The following is a 25,045-nucleotide window of genomic DNA, read 5'->3' as shown; positions in this document are numbered from 1 at the left end:
TCTTTTTCCGTCAGGGCGTCTTCTTCCTGCCGTGTTTCCCTCGCTAGCCGTTCTATGTCAGCCGTCGTGACCCCTGATCCAACGGTAGTAGGTTTCTTGAAGCCGGGTATTTTGGGGAGCTCAGGCCATTCCGAAGCGTTGAGGCGCGCGACATTTGGCTTCGTTCTGAAAGCAGGTGGCGGGGCTCGGGTTGGTCGCTTCAGAAAAGATGCATGGACATGCTTGAGTTCTTGAATGTCGATAATCTTGGGCTCTTGAAAACCCATCTCCGCTGTTTCTTTCCGTGACTCGCTATTCGTATCGTACTTGCAATCAAGATGTTACTACAGGGCAACCCGTGTTGAAGGCGCGGAACTTTGTGTGCAACTTGTCAGGTAGTATGTTTGGAGGGCAGCTTGGGGAAGAAAACTGGGAAGGACCTGGTCACATCTAGGTCTTTATAAGTCAATTAAATTGAAGATACTTTCTGCACGGGCGATTAACCATTCAAATTATATTGATGATTGTGAACTCAACACGACCTGATTCCACATGAGTAGCAACTCAACTTCGCAGAGTCCATCTAAAGTTGCATGAATAACAAACAATAGTCGAACTTTGGAAACAACATCTCTTTTGAATCAGAACAAGGTTATAGATATACCGGAACGCAAATCTTGGACACATTCCTTATCACCGCATGGACATACTGATCACCTATCTAGTAAAGCATAGTGAAAGGTAAATTGTTAAAATGTAGGTCTCAATAGGCTCATGTTTTCCATCCTTTTCACTCTTCAACATAAATCGCTCTCATTCAGCACAGGCCCGTGTCACAATCGTTTTTCTTGTGAATGAGATGGCAGAGCCCAGGGGCAAGGGAAATGAATCTCAGATGGAAGGAGTCACCCATGAATGGCTAAACTTTCTTTTTTTAGTTGCCTAAAGATTTATACCTAGAATGAGAGACTTTTAAAGTTCTAGACCCTCCAGGTAGAAGGTAAATTATAATTATTTGATGGCCAATGAATTTACATCCTCGAGCCTAATTGTCTAAGCCTTTATAGAAAATAAGTGCCTATTTAGAACATTAAAGGAAAGGATACAATTTGCAGGCTGTCAATAGAGTAGCAACGGAATGAAATGAAGAGTGTTGCACGTGACGTCCTAAAGCTCAAAATACTACACTAACGGGTCTAGGAAAGATATCGCCGTATATTGTTAGCACACTAACTGTATCGTACTCCTCCAGTATGCCCTAAGCTATAGTCAGACTAGCGTTCAAACAAATATAGAATTTAATCTTTCTTTTTGCATACTTCTTAGGCATATTAACGGCTACAGCCACCGCTGCTGATCCAAGCTCAGGTCCAATGGTGCTGTATCAAGCGTGTTGGCAAGTTCCAGTGCCGACGCCATTGGCCAATCCCAAATATTCCATTGAAGTTGTTCGAGATCAGGTGTTGTCTGCAAGTCTGAGAAGATCTTTTGGCGCAATAGATCTAGAACATCTGCGCATTGAGTAATCTGATCTCCGACGTCATCCGTGTGGCTGTGGAAATGCCGTAGCGATTCGATGCATGACTGGACGATGTTCTCATCCTCATCAATTGCCACAGGATAACCTTTCCATCTCGTGAAAAGAATTGTCAACCCTGCTTGCCATAGCATGTGTATCCCATTAGGATACAGAAGTGCCACAAGTAGGCTCTCTGGCCAGTCGCCTGGCACCATCGTATTTATGGTAGGATCAGTTCCCAGTGTGCCAAGGCCGGAGTTCAACAAATGCACAAGAGTTGCAGAAGCTTGACCACAGGCCTTGAGAGAAGATACAAACTGAGAATGAGCAGTCGTAAAAGATAATGCGGGCCGGTGCAAATGGATTGTCGCAACGCAGTGGGCAACCTTCAAGAACAAAGACTCCAGAGGTCTGCTTGTTACCGGCGTAGTGAACTCGGCATCAATCTCGGGTTCAAAAACAACTCGTTCCCACATGCTAAGCTCGGCTTGGATACGCTTAATCTTGGCAATTGCCCCGCGACGCCTGGTGGTTGTGTATAAATGTTCGAGAGTGCGACCAATAATACGCGCAAGTTTAAACAGACTGATAGCTGTGTCTACTTGTGACCGTTCGCCGGGTAGAGGAAACTCGACGTGAGTTTGATACAAAAGATTATGGTCAACGCTTGTAGGGAGGTCAGTGTCGACATCCTGGTCGCGGATCAGACGGGGCATGCCGTGATAAGCGCTTGAGAACCTGAGATTGATGTTAATGGATTGAGATCGAATAGGGATCAAACTGTCTACATACGTATCCAAGGAATATTGGCACCACCATGCCCTTCGTCTTAACTCTGTTTCAAGAGGATTAAACTTGAATCGATCCGAATGTCGATGAAGTCCCAAGGATTGGGCCAGTCGGATGGCTAGGCCTGACGTCTGAGAAGCAGTTGAATAGCGTCCAGACAGTTGAAGATATATTTGTATGATAACGAGGCCCTGCAAACTCTGTAAGCTAGATTGGGCCAGAACGCTGTCGAATAGAGTCGTGCACATAACATAGAAACGCTCCGAAGCACAAATAAAGTGATTATGTTGCTGGCAACAATCACCTGTCTGTCCAACGAGCCCAAGAGCTAGCAGCCCAAGGGCTTGGTAAACAATAACAACATCATTTGTTGCGGATTGACCTGGGCCAAACAGCTTTCCAATGGCGTCCAAGGTCGAAGATTTATGGATAATAGGGTATAGCGGTGTCCAAAGGTCAATAGCTATTTCCACGATCTCTATAGTATTTGAGGGAAGTTGAGCGATTAAATGGGCAATTTGTAAGCCGGACGTATGGATAGAGGTTCCCCAGAGGTTGTGTAAATATAGCCCATAAGCGCAACTGGGGAGCGCATCGTTGTGCATATGAAGAAGCTGAAGTTGTTGTTCAACTTGACTAATGAAATGGACACCTGTGGTAGAGCCACCGAACATGGATGCTTTTTGGTCATCAACAACAAGGCGGCCCATATGGCCGATCACAGGCTCATTGGCTGAGTCGAGGGAAACAGGCTGACGAACCTCTGTCGCAGCACTTATCTGGTTTGAGGCATCTGATATAGTAGGTCTTGCTGTGCCCGTAATAGTCTGCTGAAGAGACAAAGGCCGGGAGATGATCGTATCAAACGGACTAGGTGATGTTGAGGAATTTTGTGCTGACCGTCCGGTGGCTGAGACACTCTGGGGATCGTCAGATGGTGCCTGGCGGCGCTGCTGACTGTCCTCAGCTTCATAGAAACTATGATGCATTAAAACTTAAACGGTCTACACAAGAGCAAAAGAGACTAACCTTTTTCGTTTCCTGTTTCTCTTTAACTTGGCCGTCGTTATACAGACTACATTGGCTTGTAGACATGGAGAGCACTGAAGATGGGGTCAGCAATGCTCAAGTGATGTGGCATCTTGCTTACATTGTTCTCCTCACCATGGCATCTGATCTTTCTTCTAATATTGAGTTAGTGTGGAACACCTCATTCTAAATCACAACACTAGTGGTAGGACGGCCTGTGGCAAGCTGGAGCTTCGAGGATAGAACGCACCGTCGACAACGATCACTAACAAGTCAGCATTCGTAAATGACACTAAGATCGGCATCCATAGACGAAAACTTACCATACTTGACCAGAGACACGGCCAGTTGATGAGCTCGGGGTTGCGTCCTCCATACTTGAAGCCGTTGGAATGGTTGACAAGATTCGGTTACTCAAGGTGGAAAGACGAAGGATTGAACTAAATTTCACGTGCGGGGTTACGCTAAGCGATGTCGGCATAAGGACTCTCTCAGATGCAACAAAATTGATCGTGGGAAAGTTCTAATTCCAGGCGTGGAAATGAAAGCTATAATTTATAAACTACATGGAAGAAACTTATCCGTGTCCACCATTTTCCCCTTGTTTCACTACGTTTGGTCCACTCTTAGATTGCACCAAACCAGGATCCAAGCTCCTTGTGTATGCAGAGTTATCTAATAAGTATAGAGAGCACCCTCGTTTTCTGACGAATCCAGGATTCTGCGGTTCAGCTTCTTCAACCAGACCCTCATAGCCCATGCACACACGATGCTAGTAACAGCGAAAGCTACCATAGAAGAGAAGCCCATAAGGTAATCGGGACCATCTGACGAAGGCCACAGGTATGCGCAGTAGATATAGGCCAGGTTCGCCGTAACATTGACCAGTGCATAGGCCACCGACTTCTTCTCAGGTGTTTGCGAGAGTGTGTTACTGACCCAGCCAAGGATAACAGACCCAACGGAATAGGCACCAGTGGCGTAAAGGAACGTTGCCGCATAGCGAGCTGCTGAGCTGAGTGTTGAGCATGAGATGACGAACCCTACCACGGCCAGAGAGAGACCTGCAGTGATATGCCAGGTACGCTCATTAAAGTGGCCAGAAGACCACGCGAATGGGATACCAAGAATTCCGGACACAAAGTAAGGAGGGGCAGTGAGAAGAAGGGCGGTAGTAGACTTGAAGCCCATTGAGCGAACAATGGTTGGGAAGAAGTTGTTAAAAGAACAAGCGCTAGATAACAGTTAGATCGAGTGCGAACGCGGTCCTAATGGGACAAGTACTGACCTAATATGAAGGTTCTGCATCAAACAGAAAAGCCATGTTCGGGGGTCCTTACAAGCTTGCTTAAGTCCATCCCATGTCGTGCCACGAACCTGCTGACCCACGGTATCGCGACTGATTCGAAGGATGCAAAGCTCACGTTCTTCAGGTGTAAGCCATCGAGTTTCTGAAGGGTCGTCAGGCAAAAGGAAGAAGCCAAAGATGGCAACAACAGCTGTGACGGAGCCTTCAATGATGAAAAGCCTAGATGTCTCTTAATTAGATCAGGATTCAAGGTGTCAATCAGGTGAAGACATTTCGTACCATTGCCACCCGGCAATTCCTTTGACTTGGTCGAGTGTGGAGAATGTGGCTGCGGCGATGAGTCCAGAGCAACCAGTGCTCACAACTTGACCAGTGTAGAGTAACGAGATACGAGTAGCGAGTTCTTTTCGAGTGTAATAGATCGAGAGCAAATACAAAGCTCCTGGATAGAAAGGCTGGGTTCGGAAAGTCAGTCTTGGTAGATCAAGGATGAAGTGCAACAATTACTCACAGCTTCGACAAAGCCCAAGAAGAAACGACAAGCAACAAGACCGGAGTAGCTCTTAACTGTTGCAGTACAGGCTGACACTGCAGCCCAACCAATCATACAGCATGAAAGATAGATGGATGGTCGGGTTCGTGTCATGAACATGTTGGAGGGAACTGAAGGTATCGGAGTTAGTCCCAATTGCTAGTGTCTTTGTATGAAATAACGCGCTTTGCATCAAGAGATAACCAACAAACAAGATCGAGATGGCAGTGTTATATTGGACGCCTTTGAGGTTTAAGTCTCGTTCGAGTGTATTAAGTCGTGCCTGGGGCAGGGCATTTCGGTCGAGATAGTTAAGGAAGTACATCGCCCAGAGGATAGGCTGATCTAGTCAGCAATCCTGCATCACAACAATTGTTCCAAGATCTGACTCACCATGATCATTCTATCCAGCTTTCGAACCAAGGCAATTTCAGCAGGATCTGTCTTGCTAGCAGCACCTGAGTAGTCGCCAGATCGATTATTTGGCTCATTTTTCTCAAGCACTTTCTCATCGTGGATGGCATCAAAGCCATGGCTAGGCTTCACATCCTTCGAGGACGTGGACAACCGGGGCTCGCATGGTGAGGCCATGACTGCGTGGAAGAGTAGTAAAAAGTTGGCTTCTTTATAGTAATATCCACAAAGCAAGAAGCGTATAACAAGCTTGAAGTTCAAAGCCCAGAGAAAAGGAAGATGGTAATTCACATTTTTATATGCTAACTGCTGACCCGGGTTGACAAGTCAAGACTCTACTGCTTCCCCGGGCTAACGGCTAAAGACTCTGGTTACTACCCCATGGAGAAGCCTTAGTTCTGGGGAAAACGCGGAGAAGAACATGAAAACCGTTGAGCAATCGGTGTAAATGCATCATATGTTGACCATTTGCCCATTTGCTCCGCTTATACCGCTATTTCGCTATCTCGTTATCCCGCTATCCCGTTATCCCGCACCGCTCAATACCGTATTCCGTGCTCCACTACGTAGCAAAAACCGACATCAACGACGAATTAAGAGCAGTGATTGGTTTGTTCCAGTATGTGCAAAGTAATAACAACGCTGTATCAGTGTAAATCTCATTTTGAACTCGTGCATACATAAACGACGACGTCCTTCAGCATCAATCCAGTCCAGGCCTTTATTTCCCACGAACGCCACCCATTTCTTTTGGTCAACTTACCCTACAAGCCACTATGGCCGCTGCCACTGTTTTTGATACCGTTTTGTTCAGAGACACCTTTGGAACTAGCGAGATACGGGAATGTTTTTCTGAACGATCATATGTCTCGAATCTGATCAACGCAGAATGCGCCCTAGCTCAGGCTGAGGAAGACGAAGGGATAATTCCTACTGGGACTGCCAAAATCATCCGTGAGCTCTCCGATGTTTCAAAAGTTGATTGGCCATTACTTGCAAAGAGGACAGAAGTTGTGGGCTACCCTATTCTCGGTCTTGTAGAGCAAATGGCGGCTTGGACTCCTCACCAGCAAGGTAAGCTGATTTATTACAGCTTGAATAGCGCCGCAAGCTAACAGCACACAAGCTGGCTACATTCATTGGGGTGCTACCACTCAAGACATTATGGACCTTGCTTCACAACTACAGATCAAGGATGGCATCGCAATCGTAGAACGCCTTATCAATGAAATAACCAGGACACTCGAATCCATGTCCTTGAAATACCGCGACACACCAATGGCTGGCCGCACACACTTACAACACGCCCTGCCAATCACATTCGGCTATAAATGCGGTGTCTGGCTTTCTGGACTTCGACGTCATACAGAGCGCCTGCATCAAATCAAGGAACGCTGTTTACTGGTACAATTCGGCGGCGCTGCTGGTACATTGGCCTCTCTAGGGGATTCAGATAATGGCATCAGAGTACGCAAAAGATTAGCTACCATTTTGGGTCTCAAAGATCCTGTGATTACCTGGCACGTTGCTCGAGACACAATTGCTGAGGTTGTCAACTTTCTGGCATTGGTTGGGGGTTCTTTGGGGAAGATTGCTCTGGACCTGATTATGATGTCGTCTAATGAGTTGAACGAGGTAAGTTACCATCAATTTGCGCCGAGAATCTAAGTTGACTCTAAATGACTCTCAGGTTGCGGAACCCTTCGTACCTCACCGAGGAGCATCATCAACGATGCCTCAAAAGAGAAATCCCATTTCGAGTGAGATCATACTAGCACAATCCAAGATACTTCGGGCACAGGCAGGACTGGTGTTGGATGGTATGGTATCAGACTTTGAACGTGCCTCGGGGCCTTGGCATCTGGAATGGGCATCACTACCCGTCGCATTCATATCAGCAGTTGGCTCGCTTCACCAGGCAAACTTTGCACTATCTGGCTTGCAGGTCAACTCAAATGCTATGAAGGCCAACCTTGAATCGACGCGAGGACTCATCGTTGCTGAAGCCGTCATGATGAAACTGGCCGAGTTTGTGGGTCGCCAGGAAGCCCACGAGATTGTTTATGGAGCGTGTGTCGCTGCTGTCGAGAAAGACTTGTCATTGATCGAGTCACTACAGAAGATTGATGAGGTCACACAACATCTGAGCACGGAACAGCTTCTGTTGCTAGTCGACCCAACTAACTATCTTGGCTGCTGCCGGTTGATGGTTGACGAGCTTTTGAAATCAAAAGCTGCAAGCCTCAAGCGGAAGGCAAGTACAAATGGGATGAATGGAGCGAATGGTGTAGTTGGTAATATAGAGAACGGCTGCCACTAAGGTGAAATCCTCACTTTATGGCAAGACTTAAATAATACGGCGCAAAACCCCACCTTGGGCACATAGGATCAGGGATTCCTTAAAAGCTATAAATAGGTCAAGTTCAGTCTTTATATGTACCGCAAATAAACATATTACTTGAAGATCCTAACAGATTCTTGAATACTAATGTGAATCGCTTCTATCGGCCCGATGTCACTAGGATACACGCCAGGATTAACAATTCCATGCTTGATATACTTTATATCTTAGCAAGCCGTGCAACGCATCAGACGATAATAGGCTCGGTCCATGGTCTATGTGACGTTGTGTCGATTACATACCCGCCTTCCATTCCGCCGAGTATTCCGAGTGCCACTAAGATTAGGGATGATGCTATTATTACTCCGCCAACAAGTTATTGCCAGAAAGCTAAATGTTAACGACGCACACACTGAGAGTTGGTATCAGAAGTCGGTGTAATCGGTCACTGTTTGTGACATCATTTAACAAGGCAATTACAGTCACTATTTTCCCAAATCGCATTGTCATTGGAGGGAAGAAAGAAAGAAAGAAAAAAAGCAAAGACATATATGCCACCACAACAAGACTTGTGGCAACTATTTATTACCAGCCCTCCGTTCCACTATAGCCCCAACAAAAAAAGAAGCAAAAATAACATACAACACCGGGGATTCGCTGGTCGTCACCGACCCAACTACTAATCCAGCGCTTCGCAGCTTGACTATGGGAGAGCGGACGGGATCCCGTATTTTCTACGAGCTTTGGTCGTATGTGCTGTCTTGATCTGGTATTGGACAATATGAAGGTATCGCTGTTCTTGGTAAAACGGCCTTGTTGCTACCGGAGAATGATCCAGGCTGTTTGGATTGTGCCTGAAGTAGAAAGTCAAGCCAAGCATAAATGCCGATGCACGTTAGTTCGTATTATTCCAATATTGCTTTTTCCGGCTTCTACAATCATGTTAAGAGGCTGTCGCCTTCCCCGCGATACGTGCATCTGATCCAAGTCCGGGAGTTGCATTAGACTTGGCCGTGTTTCGATGAAGCAATTTAGCCGGATCATCTGGCCAATTAATTGATCTGAAAAGCGGTCAGACTCAGTAACCATTCGGTTGTCAAATTTACGGGTAGAGTAGCATTCCGACTTTAGCGTGTTCAAGTCAGTAAATTAGCCGGATATATCAAGTCACTAAATGCACCAATCAATTTTGCCTACCTAGGTACCTAGGTATCTAGAAAACAAGCAGCGTCAATGCACTGAGAGCCAGCAAGTCTCAGGGCAGGCAGGATAAAAGTCTGGACTGCTCAACACACTGACCTACCTACAAAACAATTAAAGGAGGGCTCTCGACAAAGTATCCTGAAACAGAACCTTCGGGAATTGAAGAAAGAATTAGCCTGAATGAACATGATCCCCAGTTTCCCCTGCGTAATGATAATGCCTTGCCTGCCACCCTGGTTCAATGCTTCGGTAGTCAATGCTACCTCCCGCCCTGGACCGAAAAATGGGTTCCTTCAACATAACCACTCTGCATTGGTGCCATGTGGTCCAACTGTTCCCTTTCAAGACTTATTCGTGGCCAAAATGGGATGACCCGGAGCCCTGACCCTCCGCAGTTGCACCAAGACCGGATAAAGCGACGCGTTCAAGTTAGCACGTTTCATAAACCCGGAGATGAGTACCATGTCTGCTTGCACTATCCCGGCATTGTATCGACCCACTAATCAACATTAACAGCTAGTTGACCACGCATATCGGTGATCCCTTACTTTGCCTTCATGTAATCTCGCCGGCAAAATGGAGATCGTAGAACCGATCATGAGCAGGTTTCTATCTTTAGTGAGCACATCGTTATTCTCCACCATAATATCGTGAACAAGAACAAGCCTGTAGTGACGTTGTCTCAAGATATAAATTAACACGTCGATCCTCTTCATCGAAACTCTTTTTCTCCTTCAACTTCAAGCAACAGTCTTCAAGCTCATCACAGTCAAAATGGTTTCTTTCACTTACCTCCTTGCCGCCGTCTCGGCCGTCACTGGCGCTATCGCTGCCCCCAACCCTACCAAGTCCGAAGCTCAGCCTCCTTCCGGTCTTCTCGAAAAGCGAACCAGCCCTACCACCGGTGTCAACAATGGCTTCTACTTCTCTTTCTGGACCGACACCCCTAACGCCGTTACCTACACTAACGGTAACGGCGGCCAGTTCAGCATGAACTGGAACGGCAACCGTGGTAACCACGTTGGTGGCAAGGGATGGAACCCTGGTGCTGCTCGGTAAGATACCGTAATGGAATCCTTCATACAGAACTCCTACTAACCTTCTCCAGCACCATCAAGTACTCTGGTAGCTACAACCCCAACGGTAACAGCTACCTCGCTGTTTACGGCTGGACCCGCAACCCTCTCGTTGAGTACTACATCGTCGAGAACTTCGGCACCTACAACCCCTCTTCCGGTGCTCAGAAGAAGGGTGAGATCAATATCGATGGATCCATCTACGACATTGCTGTCAGCACTCGCAACTGTGCTCCTTCCATCGAGGGTGACTGCAAGACCTTCCAGCAGTACTGGTCCGTCCGCCGCAACAAGCGATCCAGCGGATCCGTCAACACTGGCGCTCACTTCAACGCCTGGGCTCAAGCTGGCCTCCGTCTCGGAAGCCACGATTACCAGATCCTTGCTGTTGAGGGTTACCAGAGCTCTGGCCAGGCTACCATGACTGTCTCTGGTTAAATCTTGAGAGCATGATCTGTTTCCGGAGCCTTGAGCTAAGGATCAACACCAATTGACTGATCCTCTCGAAATGCCGATATGAATCTCCGGAAGGACCTTTGACCAAGGCTATATGGTTACTGGGCTGGACTTGTAGCTGGACTTCACGCAGGACCTGTCTCTATTTCAATGTACATACCTTCATCTCCAATGAATATACAATCAGAGTCGGCTTGTCCGGCTTCCTTCTCTAAATTCACTTTTGGTCTTCTGTAACATTTCAATAATTTTCAAAATGCAACTCCTGAAACGGCAAGTAAGAGTTCTCGTCAAGGGTAAGAATGGTTTACTCATAATTATCAAGTATTATTCATAAAGTAGACTCCTTACAAAGTCCCAATTAACCACCTCATGCCGAATTCTTTTCATTATGCAACTGAAAACTATTGAGGTTAAAGATTAAATATGAAGGATAGTATAATAATAGTCTAATCTATCTATTATATAAGCTTAGGATAATATATCCTATCTATAGTTAATTATTCTTTATCCTTATATTAATTAATCTTATTACCTTATATTAATAGGTTATAAGCCTAGATAGCAGATTATATAAATTATTATATTATATATTCTTTATATTTAAGTCTTATAACTTGCCTTCTATTATATTAATAATTTATTAATACTATTTATAGCTAACTGCTAAGTTAATTATAAATAACTAATTATAGACTTATCTAGAAAATAGCTTTATTTAATTAATTAAGCAATAGCTTTTAAAGCTAAGATAATCTTTTAACTTAATTAATATAAGAATTATTAGTTAGCTAATAAGACTAGAGAATAAAGGGATATAAATATAACTTATATTTATAATAATCTTTAAAGAAACTAGCTTTCTTTTAATATCTATATAAAGAAAACTTCCTATAGTTTACTGCTAAAGTAGTAAGGATAGCTCCTTTTAACCTAGATATAAATAAGACCTATATATAATTACTATTATTACTATTACCTTTCCTTTCTAATTCCCTTGCCTCTAAAGATATATTATCTATTGCAAGCTCTATAAATCTATTTAGACTTACTATTAAAACTTTAATATTAAAATTAGAATTAAAAGATATAATATTAATAGATTTAACTAGCTTTATACCCTATAGCTTATTAAGTTTAAATAAAGAAGACTCTATAGATATAATAAATTGCTAATAATAATAATAAAATATTATCTAAGGAATATAGTCTTAGTTATCTTACCTAAATTAATAAACTAGAATCTTTAGAATAATCTATTAAATAGATAAGAGAAATTAAGGACTATCTAGCTATATCAGGGTATAAAGACCTCCTAATTTATAATAAGGTTTAACTATCTTTATAAACTATAGCTATAAACTTAAACTAGGAAACCTTAAATATTCTAGATAAAGCCTAGAAAAGTAGATAAGAGAAAGTAATTATAGCTATTAAAAATAGACTAAGCTATAACTGCAGAAATATAATTAAAAAAAGCATTAAAAATAATAAGATAGTTAATAATATAATTATATTTGCCTAGAATTATTTTTATCTAAAAGAAAGTACTTATTTTTAATAACTAGATTAAAAGTACTATAAACTCTATCTTAAAAACTATACTAGTATTATACATTTTATAGATAAACTGCAGAAAGCTAGGATAATATTATTAAAACTAGATAAAAGCTATATAATTAAATACCCTTAATTTATTAATAAGTTCTTAATTAGACTTAGCCTTTCCTATTTTATTTTTCTAACTATATTTTATTAAAACTATAATATCCTTCTAGAATAAGATATAAATAGAGTTATTATTAAATAATTAGTATTATTTAATAAAACTATTATAAAAGCTAAGTAAAAAGAGTAATTAATAAAATAATATAAAAGCTAGTAAATAGCTATAATAGTAAGATATAATAGGGAAAGGATAAGAAATAAACCTAGAGATAATATAAAAGAAAGACTAATATACCTAACCTGCAATAGGATAGGATATAATATTAAAGAGTATTAAAAGATATATCTAAATCTAAAAAAGAGATTCTATATTAACCTAGATAAGAAAAATAAATAACTAAGAACTAAGGATTTTAACTAGGATTTATCTAATATTCCTTAAACTATTATAATAGTAATAAATAAGATCTTTATATAAGGAATAGAATATATAGCCTTTAATAATCCTGCACTATTTGCCAGACTATTAAAGACTATATAAATACTATAGAAGATCTATATCCTTAATAGTGGCATATTATTATATATCTTCTATTAGTCTATAAAGTTTAGCTATCTTAAACCTTATTATAATACCCTAATTAACAGTATTATAGATATAAGAATAATACTATAAGGCATTAGTATATATAAGATTAATATATAAGTAAATAGGGTAATTATCTTACAATAATTACTCTTAATCCTAGATATATATATAAACTTAGTATCTATATTAGCCCTTAAGACTAAAGGAATAACTATTATATTTAACTATAGGAAGGCTATTATTACTTAAGGAAAGTAAATAATAATAATAGCTATCCAGAAGAATAGTATATATATTATTAATAAAAAAAAATAAGAGATAAAGATAATATTTACTTTATTTAAGATCTAAGACTTAAACCTAAGAATCTAATATAATTAGCTAGGATATCTTAAAGAAAGAAATATTAAGAAACTATAATAATAATCTATAAGACTTTAACCTATAATACTAAAACTAAAATATAATAACTATAGCCTTAAGAGACTAAAAGAAATGCTTTATATAAAAACTATTAAAAAAGGAATAAAATCCTTTAAAAATATCTATAAAGATATAGCTAATCTATTCCCTATTATAAGAGTAAATAAATATAAATATTAGGCACTTTTTATTAATAATTATACTATAATAATATAGGTTTTCCCTTTAAAAGAGAAGTTAAAGTTTAAGAATATCTTTATAAAGCTACTTAACTCTAAAGAAATATTTATATAATAACTAAAATTCCTACGGTTAAATAGAGAAAAAGAGAACTTATCTTATTTACTTTAATATCGCTATAATAATCTAAGAATTAAAATGCTTTATACTGCTATAGAATAATATAAATAGAATAGACTTATAAAGTCTAAGAATTAAATTATCCTAGAGAAACTTAATTTACTAATAATCTTATTAAGGCTAGTATTAAAATAGTAGCTATTTATTCTATATACCTTAAACTATATTAAGAATCTATATCTTATAGCTAGGAAAGATATAACTCCCTAGGAGGCTTAAATAGGAGAAAAGCTAAATCTCTAATACCTCTAAGTAATTAAAAGCAGAAGGCTTATATTTTTACCTTTAGTAAAATAAAAGAAAATATAAGAGAAAGTAAGACTATATAGGCTCCTAGGATATTAAGGATTATAAAATTATATCTTACTAGGAGATAATAATAAGGTATTTATCTTAAATAATATTATATTTAATAAGACTTTTATAAAGAAGAGAAAATTAAAAGAAGACTGCAATTCTATATAAAATATTTAACTAAGGTATAAACTAAATCTTCTTAAGTTATCTAGAGATATTTATATAATTAAGGATTAATAGGTAAGACTACTAGAATAGAGTTTTACTAGTTTAAACTCTATTTAAGCTATTATAACTTAATATAAGATATCTTCCTATATAATATTAGAAAGTAATATATTAATAAGTTATTACTTAATACTATAGGATAAGGAAGTTATCTATAACTTAATTATAGTTATTCCTCTATTTTAATTAACCTGGCAAGATAATATAAAAGTAAATATTTATAATATTCCCTATATAGCTATATAATATTATCTAGAACTTATAATACTATAAATATTAATATACTAGATATTAAGATTTAGACTAATAGCTAGATTACTAAGTCTAGATAATAGATTCTTACTTATTAGCCTTATAATACTATATACTCTCTTAGCTAATAATCTTAAGCCTAAGATATATAGATAAGCTACTAAGAGTAATAAATAGGATAAATAGAAGAAAGCAATAGAAGATAAGATAATATTAATCTATAATAATAGCACTTAGAGATTAGCATATCCCCTATAGAATATATCCCTATTAAAAGGAAAATAGGTCTTTAAGATTAAGTATAAAGCAGATAGATAAATTATAAGATATAAAAAATAATTTATTATATAAAGCTTTAAGCAATAGGAAGGCATTAATTACTATAAGATATTTATATTAGTTATAAAACTAATAAGCTATAAAGCAATATTTATAATTATTACTGCAATAGATTACTATATTAAATAAATAAATATAAAAACTATATTCCTATATAGAAAGATTAATAAAGATATCTAGGTATAATAACTAGAAGGATTTAATAATAATTTAAAATAAATATATAAATTAAATAAAGCACTCTATAATCTTAAATAATCTCCAAGAATCTAATACTAAACATTATTAGATTACCTAATTAAGCTAGGATTTTAACTAATATATACTAATATAGAAATATTTATTAAGGACCTAATATATATTACTATCTATATAAATAACCTATTAATTATTAAACTAAATATAAATAAAATTATAATAGTTAAGAAATAACTATTAAAATGCTTCTAAATATTAAATCTTAGACTATACTATTATTACCTTAGAATTACTATTAAGCAGGATTAAGCAAAATAAAGACTATACCTTAGTTAAAAGATATATATTAAGAAGATACTATATAACCTTAAAATAAAAAAATATTATATAGTTAAGATGCCTATATCCCCAGATACTAAGTTTTAAATAGCACTATTAAAATATACTGCATTAAATAATAATAAAAGATAATATATAAGAGCTATTAGCTTATTAATATATATAATATTAAGAATAAGACTAGATATTATATATATAGTCTTATTACTTAGCTAATACCTTAAGAACCTAATAAAAGAATATATTATAAGAATAAAATATATACTCTAATACCTAAAAGGGACTAAAGACTATATATTAATATTTAAAGGATAACTAAAAGACCTATTAGAATATTATAATATAGACTAAGGAGTAGACCTAGATATAAGAAAATTAATAATAGGATATATATTTAATCTTAGAAGTAATATAATTAGCTAATACTTAAAGTATTAAACTACAGTTATACTCTTAATATATAAAGCTAAACTTATAGTATAAATATATATAGTAAAGGAAGCAATATAATTATAAAAGCTACTATAAGATTTAATTATTAAGTCTAAGGAATATATTAATCTAACTTTAATTATTATTTTTAGAGATAACTAAGGAGCTATTATACTTATAAAGAATCTATAATATTATAGAAAAACTAAGTATATAGCTATTAGAGAATATTACTGCAAAAAACTTACTAAAGCAGAAGATATTAAATTTATATATATACTAATATATAAATAAGTAGCTAATAGATTAACTAAAGGACTATTAATACTAAAGTTTAAAGTATTTAGATAAGCCCTAGGAGTTATAATTAATCCAGGAATATAAATTTAAAATTAGTAAAAGTAGATTAATAAAAAAAACTGCTAGGATAATATAGAGAAAGCTTTTCCTAAGATATTTTTTACCTATAAAGGTATTTTTTATAATTATTTAGGTTTTTTATTCTATACTAAGATTACTATAAGATTAAAAGAGATAGGATATAAAGCTATATAACTATTAGATTAAATAGGAATATTAAGGTTAAAGATTAAATATAAAGGATAGTATAATAATAGTCTAATCTATCTATTATATAAGCTTAGGATAATATATCCTATCTATAGTTAGTTATTCTTTATCCTTACATCAATCAATCTCATTACCTCACGTCAATAAAAACGTACGTTGCACTTGTATACTCATATGTGCATTTGCCGGCTCTTCCACTATATCTGGATCGGATGAGATTATTGGTTTATGTGAATCTGTTTTGCTTTGCTTGCTGTCTTCTCCGTAATATTGGATCTTTTCCTTCCAATTGAAGTAGGGTCGTAAAGACGGGAGACATGCAATTATCAAGCCGATACAGGAATCCATGAAACTCCATAGCTCTTGAAACATTTTCAGCAGACACCTTTCAAAATGAGATGTTAGATAACTTGACTTACCCACTAAAGTGATTGTGATGATCAAATCAGCACCGTATTTCTGAATCAAAGCGAAGCGGACAATAGAAAACGAGATATTGATGATACCGAGCCCAAAGGTGGCATAAAGACTGTATCTGAGCCTCGGTCTCAGTGTGAGCTCGGGAACAACTAGCCATGGCAATATGAATACTATAATTACCGTCTTGTTAGTAGCTTTCCATGGCCTACGAGAGCGCAGTGTTCTCACTTAGGATGTCTCCCATAATATTCAAACTCCATGCAATCTCGAATGTCATTTTGATGCTCTCAATGGAGCAACCCTTATCCGATAACTCCCTAGTCTCAAGTTAGTAGAATAGACAGAGGACTGTCAGTGTTAGTACGAACCAGTGCCTCCATGTAGGCAAACACGAAACTGTGAGGAACAATATCGTTGTGGTGTAAGACGCAGCGACATATGTAATGACGGCCCACAGGAATCGTCGCCGTTTTACCATGAAGTCGGGAAATACTTGGAGATATACAGACAGTAGAGCTGCTTTTGATAAGTAGAATGTTGTATGAAAGGGATAATCTGAAAAGTGGTAGAGCTAGTGTATATTGTCAGATCGAATCCCAGAGAGTAACTCGCTGCTTGCTCACCTTATAAAACTCCGATGCTTCTTCAGCTGTTCCCTCAAATCCGACCAAGCCCAGCGTGACACCCTGACGCATCGCGCCCTTCTGGTAGAAAACAATATCGAAGCATGCTGATGCGGCAGTTGTGCACCATCCAGCGCACATAAAACAGTCGCTTGCAAGAAGCCGTCGTCTCTGTAGTATTAGCCGCAAGTAAAGTCGAGCTACGATGACCCCAAGGGCAACTGAAAGAAGAGTCCATTGCACAGCCTACGACGGAAGTCAGTGTTTCCAGTTTATCCAAGCGCAAGGAGGATTCGCACAATGACTTCTCCACCTCGCGGATCCATCACCATGTTTGCGACTGAAGGTCTTCGAACGGCAATAGAACGGGTGGAGATATGATCACTCTGCGATTAAGGGTCTCGCGAGTTGCATGACGTTGACAAGGGAAGTGCAAACAAAACAAAGGTGAAGGGATAATCACGGAAGGGAGGGGAAGCGTGATCATCTACTATGTACGTGTCACGCAAACCAGAGTGAGACACGGGCTGTGCGCCTACATTCCTGCCCTACATAAGCCACGGATGAAATTAGTGTAGTTTGAAAGGTAACGGTGCTAGATCCCAAAGCCGCAAGCCAACCAACTACGCCAAACTCTGCCGCCTTTCCCGAGACTCGTTTGATTGCTGACGCGACAGGTATGCCACATCGTAATATTGATGCCAAGAGATTGCTTTCAGTGTTTTCGTTCTGTAGGTTCTAGGAATGTGCCGCATTTGCTGGATCAAATACCTGAACAGCCACAGCCTTACTACCGTTCTGGTGGAATCTATTCTTTGCTGTTCTAGATTTCCAGATGTCTCTTTCCTATATGCTCAAGATGAATCACGAGAGACTTGCTGTGTTCCGAATAAGAAGGGAGGGCAAAATAATGTAAGGTGGTCTGTGATATCCTATTTGGTCTTCTACCTTAAACCTCTTTGGGTGACTGCTTGTCCATCAGATCCTTCAATTCAGCAAAGGCTTTGAGGATCTCTGGACTCTGGGCAATAATGTCCTTTCTCGTGTCCTCGCCAAGATCTCCCGCACCTGCCAACCACAAGTCCGGGCCGACATTGTCATGGAAAACAAGAGCCGGACTAGTCTCAGTCACTTGAAGTTTCATGCCCTTCAGTACCTGATTGAGTTGATCATTCGCTCCTTTGCCTCCAAAGATACCATAGCTGATAATCACAACACCTTTACCAATCCACTCGTTGTACAGGTAGTCAATGGCGTTCTTAGTACCGCCGGCAAGACCGTGGTTGTATTCGGGAATGACGAAGATGTATCCATCGTACTTGGCAATCTCACTGCTCCAGGCTATCGCATGGGGTTTGGTGAAATTACCCTTTTGAGGGACCATGGCTGGCATAATCGTTTCATCAAAGACAGGGAGGTTGAAGTCTGCGACATCCACAGGCGTGATTTCAGTCTTTTGAGAGGCGCCTGCATCGCCGGTGATAATCTCATGAACTAGGCTGGCAATTTTTGGGCCTACCCTAGGGGTTCTAGTGCTGGCTGTGATGAGAGCGATTTTCTTCGTGATCGCCATCTTGTTTAAATTGTGAAAAGAAAGAACAGATACTGTTGGGTTCAATGGAAGTGATGATTGTATCGAAGAAAGGCTGTTATTGCAAATACCGATCCCTTTAAATATTTATTTTGTAGTTACTAGATAGCTCAAAAACGCCCCAGTAACCATGTCAAACCCCAACGGTCTGTCTCGAGCTGTGGATAGATTTCTAATCGACTTATAAATCATACCCTATCAAGCGCGCGTTTATGTCGTGCTGGAGTTCCAAAGCACCAAAACTCATGCCTTGGCTTGGTAGCCTCAGGTATAATTGAAGGCTCACGCGCGGTTCGGGATATTCTGGCTTGACAGCCTTGTGTTGCTGAAGTAGTAAGCGGCGGTATCACGTTTGATTGGTCACGGGGGGCGCGCGCGCAACAATATTGGGGGGCTTGTTCCGGGATGATGACTTTCAATCTAATTCCGCATTGGCTTCCGTTTGACTATATGAAGGCAGGGTTCTATGTAGCGTTTGTGCACATCATTTATTACTATATAAACATTAAGTCCGATAAATTCTAGTGATGATCTACTTCGCAGCTTCGATGATGAACTCAGCAGCCTTCTCGGCAATGCCATATACAGCTGTCTGGATGTGTGCTGAGATCAAGAGCGGCATGATGCTGGCATCAACGACGCGAAGGTTCTCAGTTCCATACACCTTCAACTTGGCGTCAACAACACCGCCATCGTTCTTGGGAAGCATAGCACATGTTCCTGTAGGGTGGAAGATGCTGAGTGTAGTGCGAAGAGCATACTCCTTGAGCTGCTCATCAGTCTTGACATCCAAACCAGGTTCGTACTCATCATCCCAAATAGAACGCATGGGCTCAGTGTTTGCAATCTTGCGGTTATACTTTACAGCTTGAATGACAGCCTCGACATCATGGGCGTTGCTGAGGTAGTTGGGATTGATGATTGGCTTGCCAGCGGGATCCGAAGGGTTGATGTGGACACTGCCGCGGCTCAGAGGATGCATCACGACGGCGATGAGAGAAACAAAGCCTTTTCCGAAGAGAGGCGATGTAGCAGCAGGATAACCCTTGACACCGGTGTAGCCATCAGAAAAGATGACCTCGACTTGCGGAATGGAGGTGTCCTTGAAGAAGTCAAGCTTCTTCTTGTCAACCTTACTACCATCCTTTGCAACAGCCTCCGTAGCAAGAGAAAGCATCTTGGCATCGCTACCAAGGGCCTGCTTCCAGGTGGAAAATGTGTAGGCGCTGCCAGTGTAGTCGTACAGAGAACGTTTACCAGCGTTCCAAAGCGCCATCTGCAATGCAGCAAAGGTAGCATTGCTCTTGAAGATGTCAATGGAAGTGAACTGAGGCTTGAGCTGGTATGAACTCATGATACGAAGGTGATCTTGAAGGTTCTCGCCAACCCCAGGAAGGTCGATGATTTGCTTAATGCTGGCAGCTGCGAGGACAGACTTGCTTCCGATGCCGGACTGCTCAAGTAGAGGAGGGCTCTGGATGGATCCAGCAGAGAGGATGACCTCGCGGCTAGCTTTTATAATGGTTCCGTCAGCAAGAGTGACACCGGTGGCGACAGCTTTCTTATTGCCCTTGGGAAGACTCAGGTTGATCTTGGCCACAGTGGTATCGGCAGCAATCTCGAGGTTAGAGCCGCAAATTTCGTCATAAGCATTAGCACTGTATGATCGCTTGTAGTTGGCAGGGTCAATGCTGCTAGGCTGGTACATGACACCTAGCGGGTTACCTCCGAGGGATTCGAGGTTCTTTCGGACACCGAGCTTGTTAAGAGTAGGAATCCACGACTCTTGGTGCTTTGGGATGACACGGTTGATGACAGCCTTAACAGGACCACTGTCGCCGACCCCCTTGGAGCCATATGTAGCAGTGTTCTTGCCAGTGAAGGTCTCGGACTTCATCATGGCCTTAATCATCGTCTTCCAGTTCCATCCTGGGTTTCCCAGGGCTTCCCAGCTATCGTATTCGGCAGCGGCAGCACGATCGTAAGTCATGAGGTTGAGGGCGGAACTTCCGCCCAAGACCTTGCCACGGTTGATAGGCCATACTCTATCATTGGCGCCAGCCTGGGGGACAGTGGTGAAATTCCAGTCGTACTTTGTTCCCAAGGTTGTACCCTTGAGACCGGGGATATTAATCTTTGGCTCATCGAGTGCCTCGGGACCAGCTTCGATAAGGAGAATCTTGGAGGATGGGAGGCCTTCGCTGAGACGAGCGGCGACGGCTACTCCTGCAGTGCCACCTCCTACAACGATCTGGGCAGAGAAAGGAAAGTTAGGCTGTGGACAAGACAAAGCGGGCAGGGGTTTCATAATAACTCGAGTGAGACGCTTTCTACTTACATAGTCATATGCATCTTGAGACGGAGCCGCGACTGCAGTTGCAGCAAATGCAAGCCACAACTGGGGTTTGACAAGCATGGTGACGAATGTGGGCAAAAGACAGAGAAAAGAGTTCAAGATGGACTGGGTTACCAAGAATATGCACCGCAACAGTCACGGACAAAAGAACGGAGATACGGAAGAACCTAACCATTTATTCATTGACAAATGATTTCACACCCTTGTCGATTCTGGGTTACATTGAACATGAGAGGTTTAATTATTTGATGCTTGCATTGACAACCGAGGCGGAGCACCGCCTCAGTTACACGGGGCTCGGCATATCAGATTGCTTGGCTTGTAATGTTAGTCTCTTGGACTAAATGAACTAACCGGTCAGTATGTGGGATATATGGGAATATATGGGATCTCGTGAGTTATTTCTTTTCCTTCCACCTATCTTGTTCTTACGAACCTACCAGACTGACATGGGCAGGGGTCGGTAGAGAGTCCTGAACCAGGCCACTAATATGGGTCCGTCCATAGATTGACCGAACCTTAAAACCTGCCAACGCTCGCTAAAGCGTAATAAGGTTTCTTCGTGCATCGGCGACTCAGGGGTCGTCTACAGGGTCTTCGCGTTCTGTAACGAATCAAATATTCTGACAACGGAGACACTTGGACCCGAGCTATAGAAAGATCCAAAATTGAGTCCCGGCCCAACGTTAGATCACGCATGTTATGAATCCTGATAAGCTCCTCAGTGGATCGCACCGTTATGTTATGGTTTGTTGACATGTTCCAGAAGCACCATAACCACAGGCATTGCTGGCGTCTTTACTTCATTCAGAAGGAGCTGAACACAAAAGGCTAACTTGACGAACCGCCTTCAATGAAACCATACAGGCCGAGAACGCCACCAATGGCATGCAATTCTATCTTGGTCAGCCCCCTATAATGAGAAGAAGCCCTTTTCGGCTAGGGTCATCCGGGTGAGCCCGTCTCATGTCAGTGACATCTCCCCCACACGAACTACTGCGTTTGGTTTACTTAAACATGGATACACCTGACACTACCAAGATATCGAGTTTGATCTTATCTCGCTGATCTTCCATCTCTCCTCTTTCTTTTTCCCCTTCTCATACATCTCTTTTTTTAAGCCATGGCCACAGTGGAACCGCCGAACCCGCTGCCATCAGACGAAAACGTGGGACCAGCCTTGCTGGGCGTGTCTGGTACGTGCCTCGCTCTTGTGATCATCACCACTAGTGTTCGGCTATGGGTCAGATCAGCCCTGCGATCGATGGGCCCCGACGACTACACCATTGCGGTTGTCACACTTCTCGGTATAGCACGATTCGGCGTACAGGTCGCTCAGGTCGAGATCGGCAATGGACGGCACAGATGGTACATCGACGCTGAGAGCTATACGCGCAACAACATGCTCGGATGGTTCGCCCAGATCCTCCTCTTCGCCAGCATATGTCTTCTCAAAATATCCATTCTACTACTTTTATTACGTATCAAGAATTCGCGAAGGGTCAAATACGTAGCTTGGGGAATAATGGCGGGTCTGTTCATAACTAATTTTGGCTGTATTCTTATCCTGCTCGCGGAATGTAAGCCTATCAGCGCGTATTGGACTGGCGTGGGCGATTGTTGGGATCCGCGCGTTCGCATTTACTACATCTATGCTACCATTGGTTCGTACATCCATTGTCGATGGGAGAATGTTGAACTAACCACATGTTAAGCTTTTTCGATTATTACAGACCTCATATGTTCTTTGTTGCCGGTTTTCGTCATCTGGAGTGTCAAGTTACCAATGAAGACGAAGCTTTCTGTCTGGGCCTTGATGAGTTTGGGACTTATGTAAGTCAATACCCCATTAGAGGTTCCTTATCACAGTAACTAATGTATGTTCAAGTGCAACTGGCTTTGGCATTGCTCGAGCATCTTCCCTCGGTGTGGTAACATCAGATCTAAGTTGTAAGCTACTACTCCCTCTCTCACCTCAAGGGAGCCAATATTCTGACCCAAAGTCTTAGGGGTTTATGCTATCACAGCAATATGGTCCAACCTCGAACTGTATCTCGGCATCGTCGGTGCCAATCTTGCACTTGGCAGATCGATTTACGGGTATTTCTTCAAAGACCGCAGCCACTCCCAGGTCGGCTCCTCGTATGGTTACGGCAACGGGCCCAGGTCGACGACTACATCAGGAAATCTGAGGATACCTGGGTCAGGTCCATTCCGATCAGGACAGACACGTTTACCAGATGGTCAGGACAGTGAAATCTCGTTAGTGGACCAAACAAAGAAACAACAACCGTCCACGTGGTATGCTAATGCAAATACGGACGATGATAACCCTCCAGGAGTCACTGAACATGGTAGAGGAAACGGCCAATAGGGTCTGTTTGGCTAAAGATATTTACTTTTTTTTCGGGTATTTACTAGGGGTTATGACTTGATGTTAAAAAAGGATGTGCATAGATACCACTGGTGTAAAGTAAAATAGAGTAGATAGAGATGGTTCTTACTTTGATCTGTCTCGCAGAGAATATTAAATGGGATAATTTGATAGTGGTTCATAGGCTCCTAAGGTCAAGGGTTTTCTCTACAGTAGAAACGCAGTGCTTCGACGTGAGCCAGAAAGCAATGGCATAGGCGCCATTGGTTGGGTATATGGTATTAAGAGATCATCAACACGGAAGGTTGCGAAAATGAAGTTGAGCCAGCGAATTCTAGAATCAGAGTAGTTTAGTGCTGTGAAAAATTGGTAGTCGTGGTGATGAATCTGAGTCGAAGGCTGGAACTATTATCCTCAGTTTGACGGCGTACTCTGGCTATAGGCATATATGCCACGTTAGTGTGTAAACTTTCACATTTGTCGAATGTATCTAGTAACTTGTGTCAACTTTGTAACATGGTGTCTTTCTCGGGGTTTATCGATCATAGTCCCAAACGTATGATTTATCTTCATGAGTCACAAAAAAGGAGGGAATCGATGTATTGTTGTTTATGAGAGAACAGCAAGTCAAAGTAAAATGCTGCAGGCTGGATAGTGGCAAGTGGCGAGATTTCATTTAGGTGTTAATAAAACCCTATTATTTATTTCTGATTATTACTGAACTGCCTAGAAATAGAGGAAAGGCCCGCCGTCTTGGCATGGCACAAGGTAGGGTTCCGATCTTAGTTGCCTGGGAGTGGCTAAACGATCTTATAGCCAATAAGCTAATTGTCATGAACATTCTTACTGATTCATTGGTCACTCCAGCCGACATGTATCCTGTTTTGGTATCCTTGCTCAGTATAAGTTGCATGTGGACAAAATGTGATCCGACGTCCCGAGAACCGATGCACAACAACATGATGACCACTTCGCTTAGATAGACTTCCACAGTCCCATTGTCAGGTCTTCAAAAGCCAATTTACAGTCTAAATTGTATTTCGGAGATCAGGACAACAATTCCGTGGATCGTGGCCCGATAGTCAGTTGGTCCAGCTCCGCGCTTCCCAAATAGGAACTGCATGGAGGCTGTCCTCCGAAATGGGCTTTTCCCAATGTTGCAATATTCTCCTACCCGCTTTTATATCCTTTTAGGCCACATGACTTGATCGGATGGTGTTTCCGGGAGCCATTATGGCTAGCACCGCTGGAGCGGCGGCTGAATTCATTGTTTTGTGGAGAGTGAGGCGAGAGTGAGGAGAGGCTGGAGGCAAGGCTTAAAGCAGATGCTCCGAGAATT

At 41.0% G+C, this 25,045-nt stretch overlaps 8 protein-coding genes across 8 annotated transcripts; 3 read left to right on the top strand and 5 right to left on the bottom strand.

The window, feature by feature from the left end:
- Positions 1 to 1,317: 1,317 nt before the first annotated feature.
- FSST1_008046 (transcription factor domain-containing protein) lies at positions 1,318 to 3,797 on the bottom strand (the record flags this gene model as incomplete). Its single annotated transcript, XM_083224890.1, has 6 exons — positions 1,318 to 2,236; positions 2,291 to 3,265; positions 3,317 to 3,390; positions 3,438 to 3,471; positions 3,567 to 3,581; positions 3,640 to 3,797. 6 exons carry the CDS (start codon positions 3,795 to 3,797, stop codon positions 1,318 to 1,320), a joined length of 2,175 nt encoding a protein of 724 aa, XP_083084007.1.
- A 194-nt stretch (positions 3,798 to 3,991) lies between these two features.
- Positions 3,992 to 5,748, bottom strand: FSST1_008045 (major facilitator superfamily domain-containing protein; the record flags this gene model as incomplete). The annotated part of the gene is made up of 6 exons (XM_083224889.1): positions 3,992 to 4,550; positions 4,605 to 4,844; positions 4,905 to 5,080; positions 5,137 to 5,288; positions 5,344 to 5,497; positions 5,551 to 5,748. 6 exons carry the CDS (start codon positions 5,746 to 5,748, stop codon positions 3,992 to 3,994), a joined length of 1,479 nt encoding a protein of 492 aa, XP_083084006.1.
- A 599-nt stretch (positions 5,749 to 6,347) lies between these two features.
- Positions 6,348 to 7,891, top strand: FSST1_008044 (L-Aspartase-like protein; the record flags this gene model as incomplete). Its single annotated transcript, XM_083224888.1, has 3 exons — positions 6,348 to 6,645; positions 6,698 to 7,206; positions 7,262 to 7,891. The coding sequence occupies 3 exons, from the start codon at positions 6,348 to 6,350 to the stop codon at positions 7,889 to 7,891; spliced, it is 1,437 nt and encodes a 478-aa protein (XP_083084005.1).
- A 1,998-nt stretch (positions 7,892 to 9,889) lies between these two features.
- On the top strand, positions 9,890 to 10,629 carry FSST1_008043 (glycosyl hydrolases family 11-domain-containing protein; the record flags this gene model as incomplete). Its single annotated transcript, XM_083224887.1, has 2 exons — positions 9,890 to 10,170; positions 10,224 to 10,629. The coding sequence occupies 2 exons, from the start codon at positions 9,890 to 9,892 to the stop codon at positions 10,627 to 10,629; spliced, it is 687 nt and encodes a 228-aa protein (XP_083084004.1).
- A 5,848-nt stretch (positions 10,630 to 16,477) lies between these two features.
- Positions 16,478 to 17,717, bottom strand: FSST1_008042 (uncharacterized protein; the record flags this gene model as incomplete). The annotated part of the gene is made up of 6 exons (XM_083224885.1): positions 16,478 to 16,704; positions 16,762 to 16,932; positions 16,991 to 17,079; positions 17,131 to 17,333; positions 17,386 to 17,631; positions 17,685 to 17,717. 6 exons carry the CDS (start codon positions 17,715 to 17,717, stop codon positions 16,478 to 16,480), a joined length of 969 nt encoding a protein of 322 aa, XP_083084003.1.
- A 617-nt stretch (positions 17,718 to 18,334) lies between these two features.
- On the bottom strand, positions 18,335 to 18,958 carry FSST1_008041 (flavo protein-like protein; the record flags this gene model as incomplete). Its single annotated transcript, XM_083224884.1, has 1 exon — positions 18,335 to 18,958. The coding sequence occupies one exon, from the start codon at positions 18,956 to 18,958 to the stop codon at positions 18,335 to 18,337; it is 624 nt and encodes a 207-aa protein (XP_083084002.1).
- A 550-nt stretch (positions 18,959 to 19,508) lies between these two features.
- Positions 19,509 to 21,392, bottom strand: FSST1_008040 (GMC family oxidoreductase; the record flags this gene model as incomplete). Its single annotated transcript, XM_083224883.1, has 2 exons — positions 19,509 to 21,227; positions 21,315 to 21,392. 2 exons carry the CDS (start codon positions 21,390 to 21,392, stop codon positions 19,509 to 19,511), a joined length of 1,797 nt encoding a protein of 598 aa, XP_083084001.1.
- A 1,063-nt stretch (positions 21,393 to 22,455) lies between these two features.
- Positions 22,456 to 23,706, top strand: FSST1_008039 (uncharacterized protein; the record flags this gene model as incomplete). The annotated part of the gene is made up of 4 exons (XM_083224882.1): positions 22,456 to 22,996; positions 23,048 to 23,165; positions 23,221 to 23,282; positions 23,342 to 23,706. The coding sequence occupies 4 exons, from the start codon at positions 22,456 to 22,458 to the stop codon at positions 23,704 to 23,706; spliced, it is 1,086 nt and encodes a 361-aa protein (XP_083084000.1).
- Positions 23,707 to 25,045: the final 1,339 nt, after the last annotated feature.

Source organism: Fusarium sambucinum, chromosome II (genome assembly GCF_050947815.1).
Source record: "Fusarium sambucinum isolate potato_lamoka chromosome II, whole genome shotgun sequence".
Lineage (NCBI taxonomy): Eukaryota > Fungi > Ascomycota > Sordariomycetes > Hypocreales > Nectriaceae > Fusarium > Fusarium sambucinum.
The sequence above is the reverse complement of the archived record's forward strand: the minus strand, read 5'-3'. Positions and strand labels throughout refer to the sequence as shown.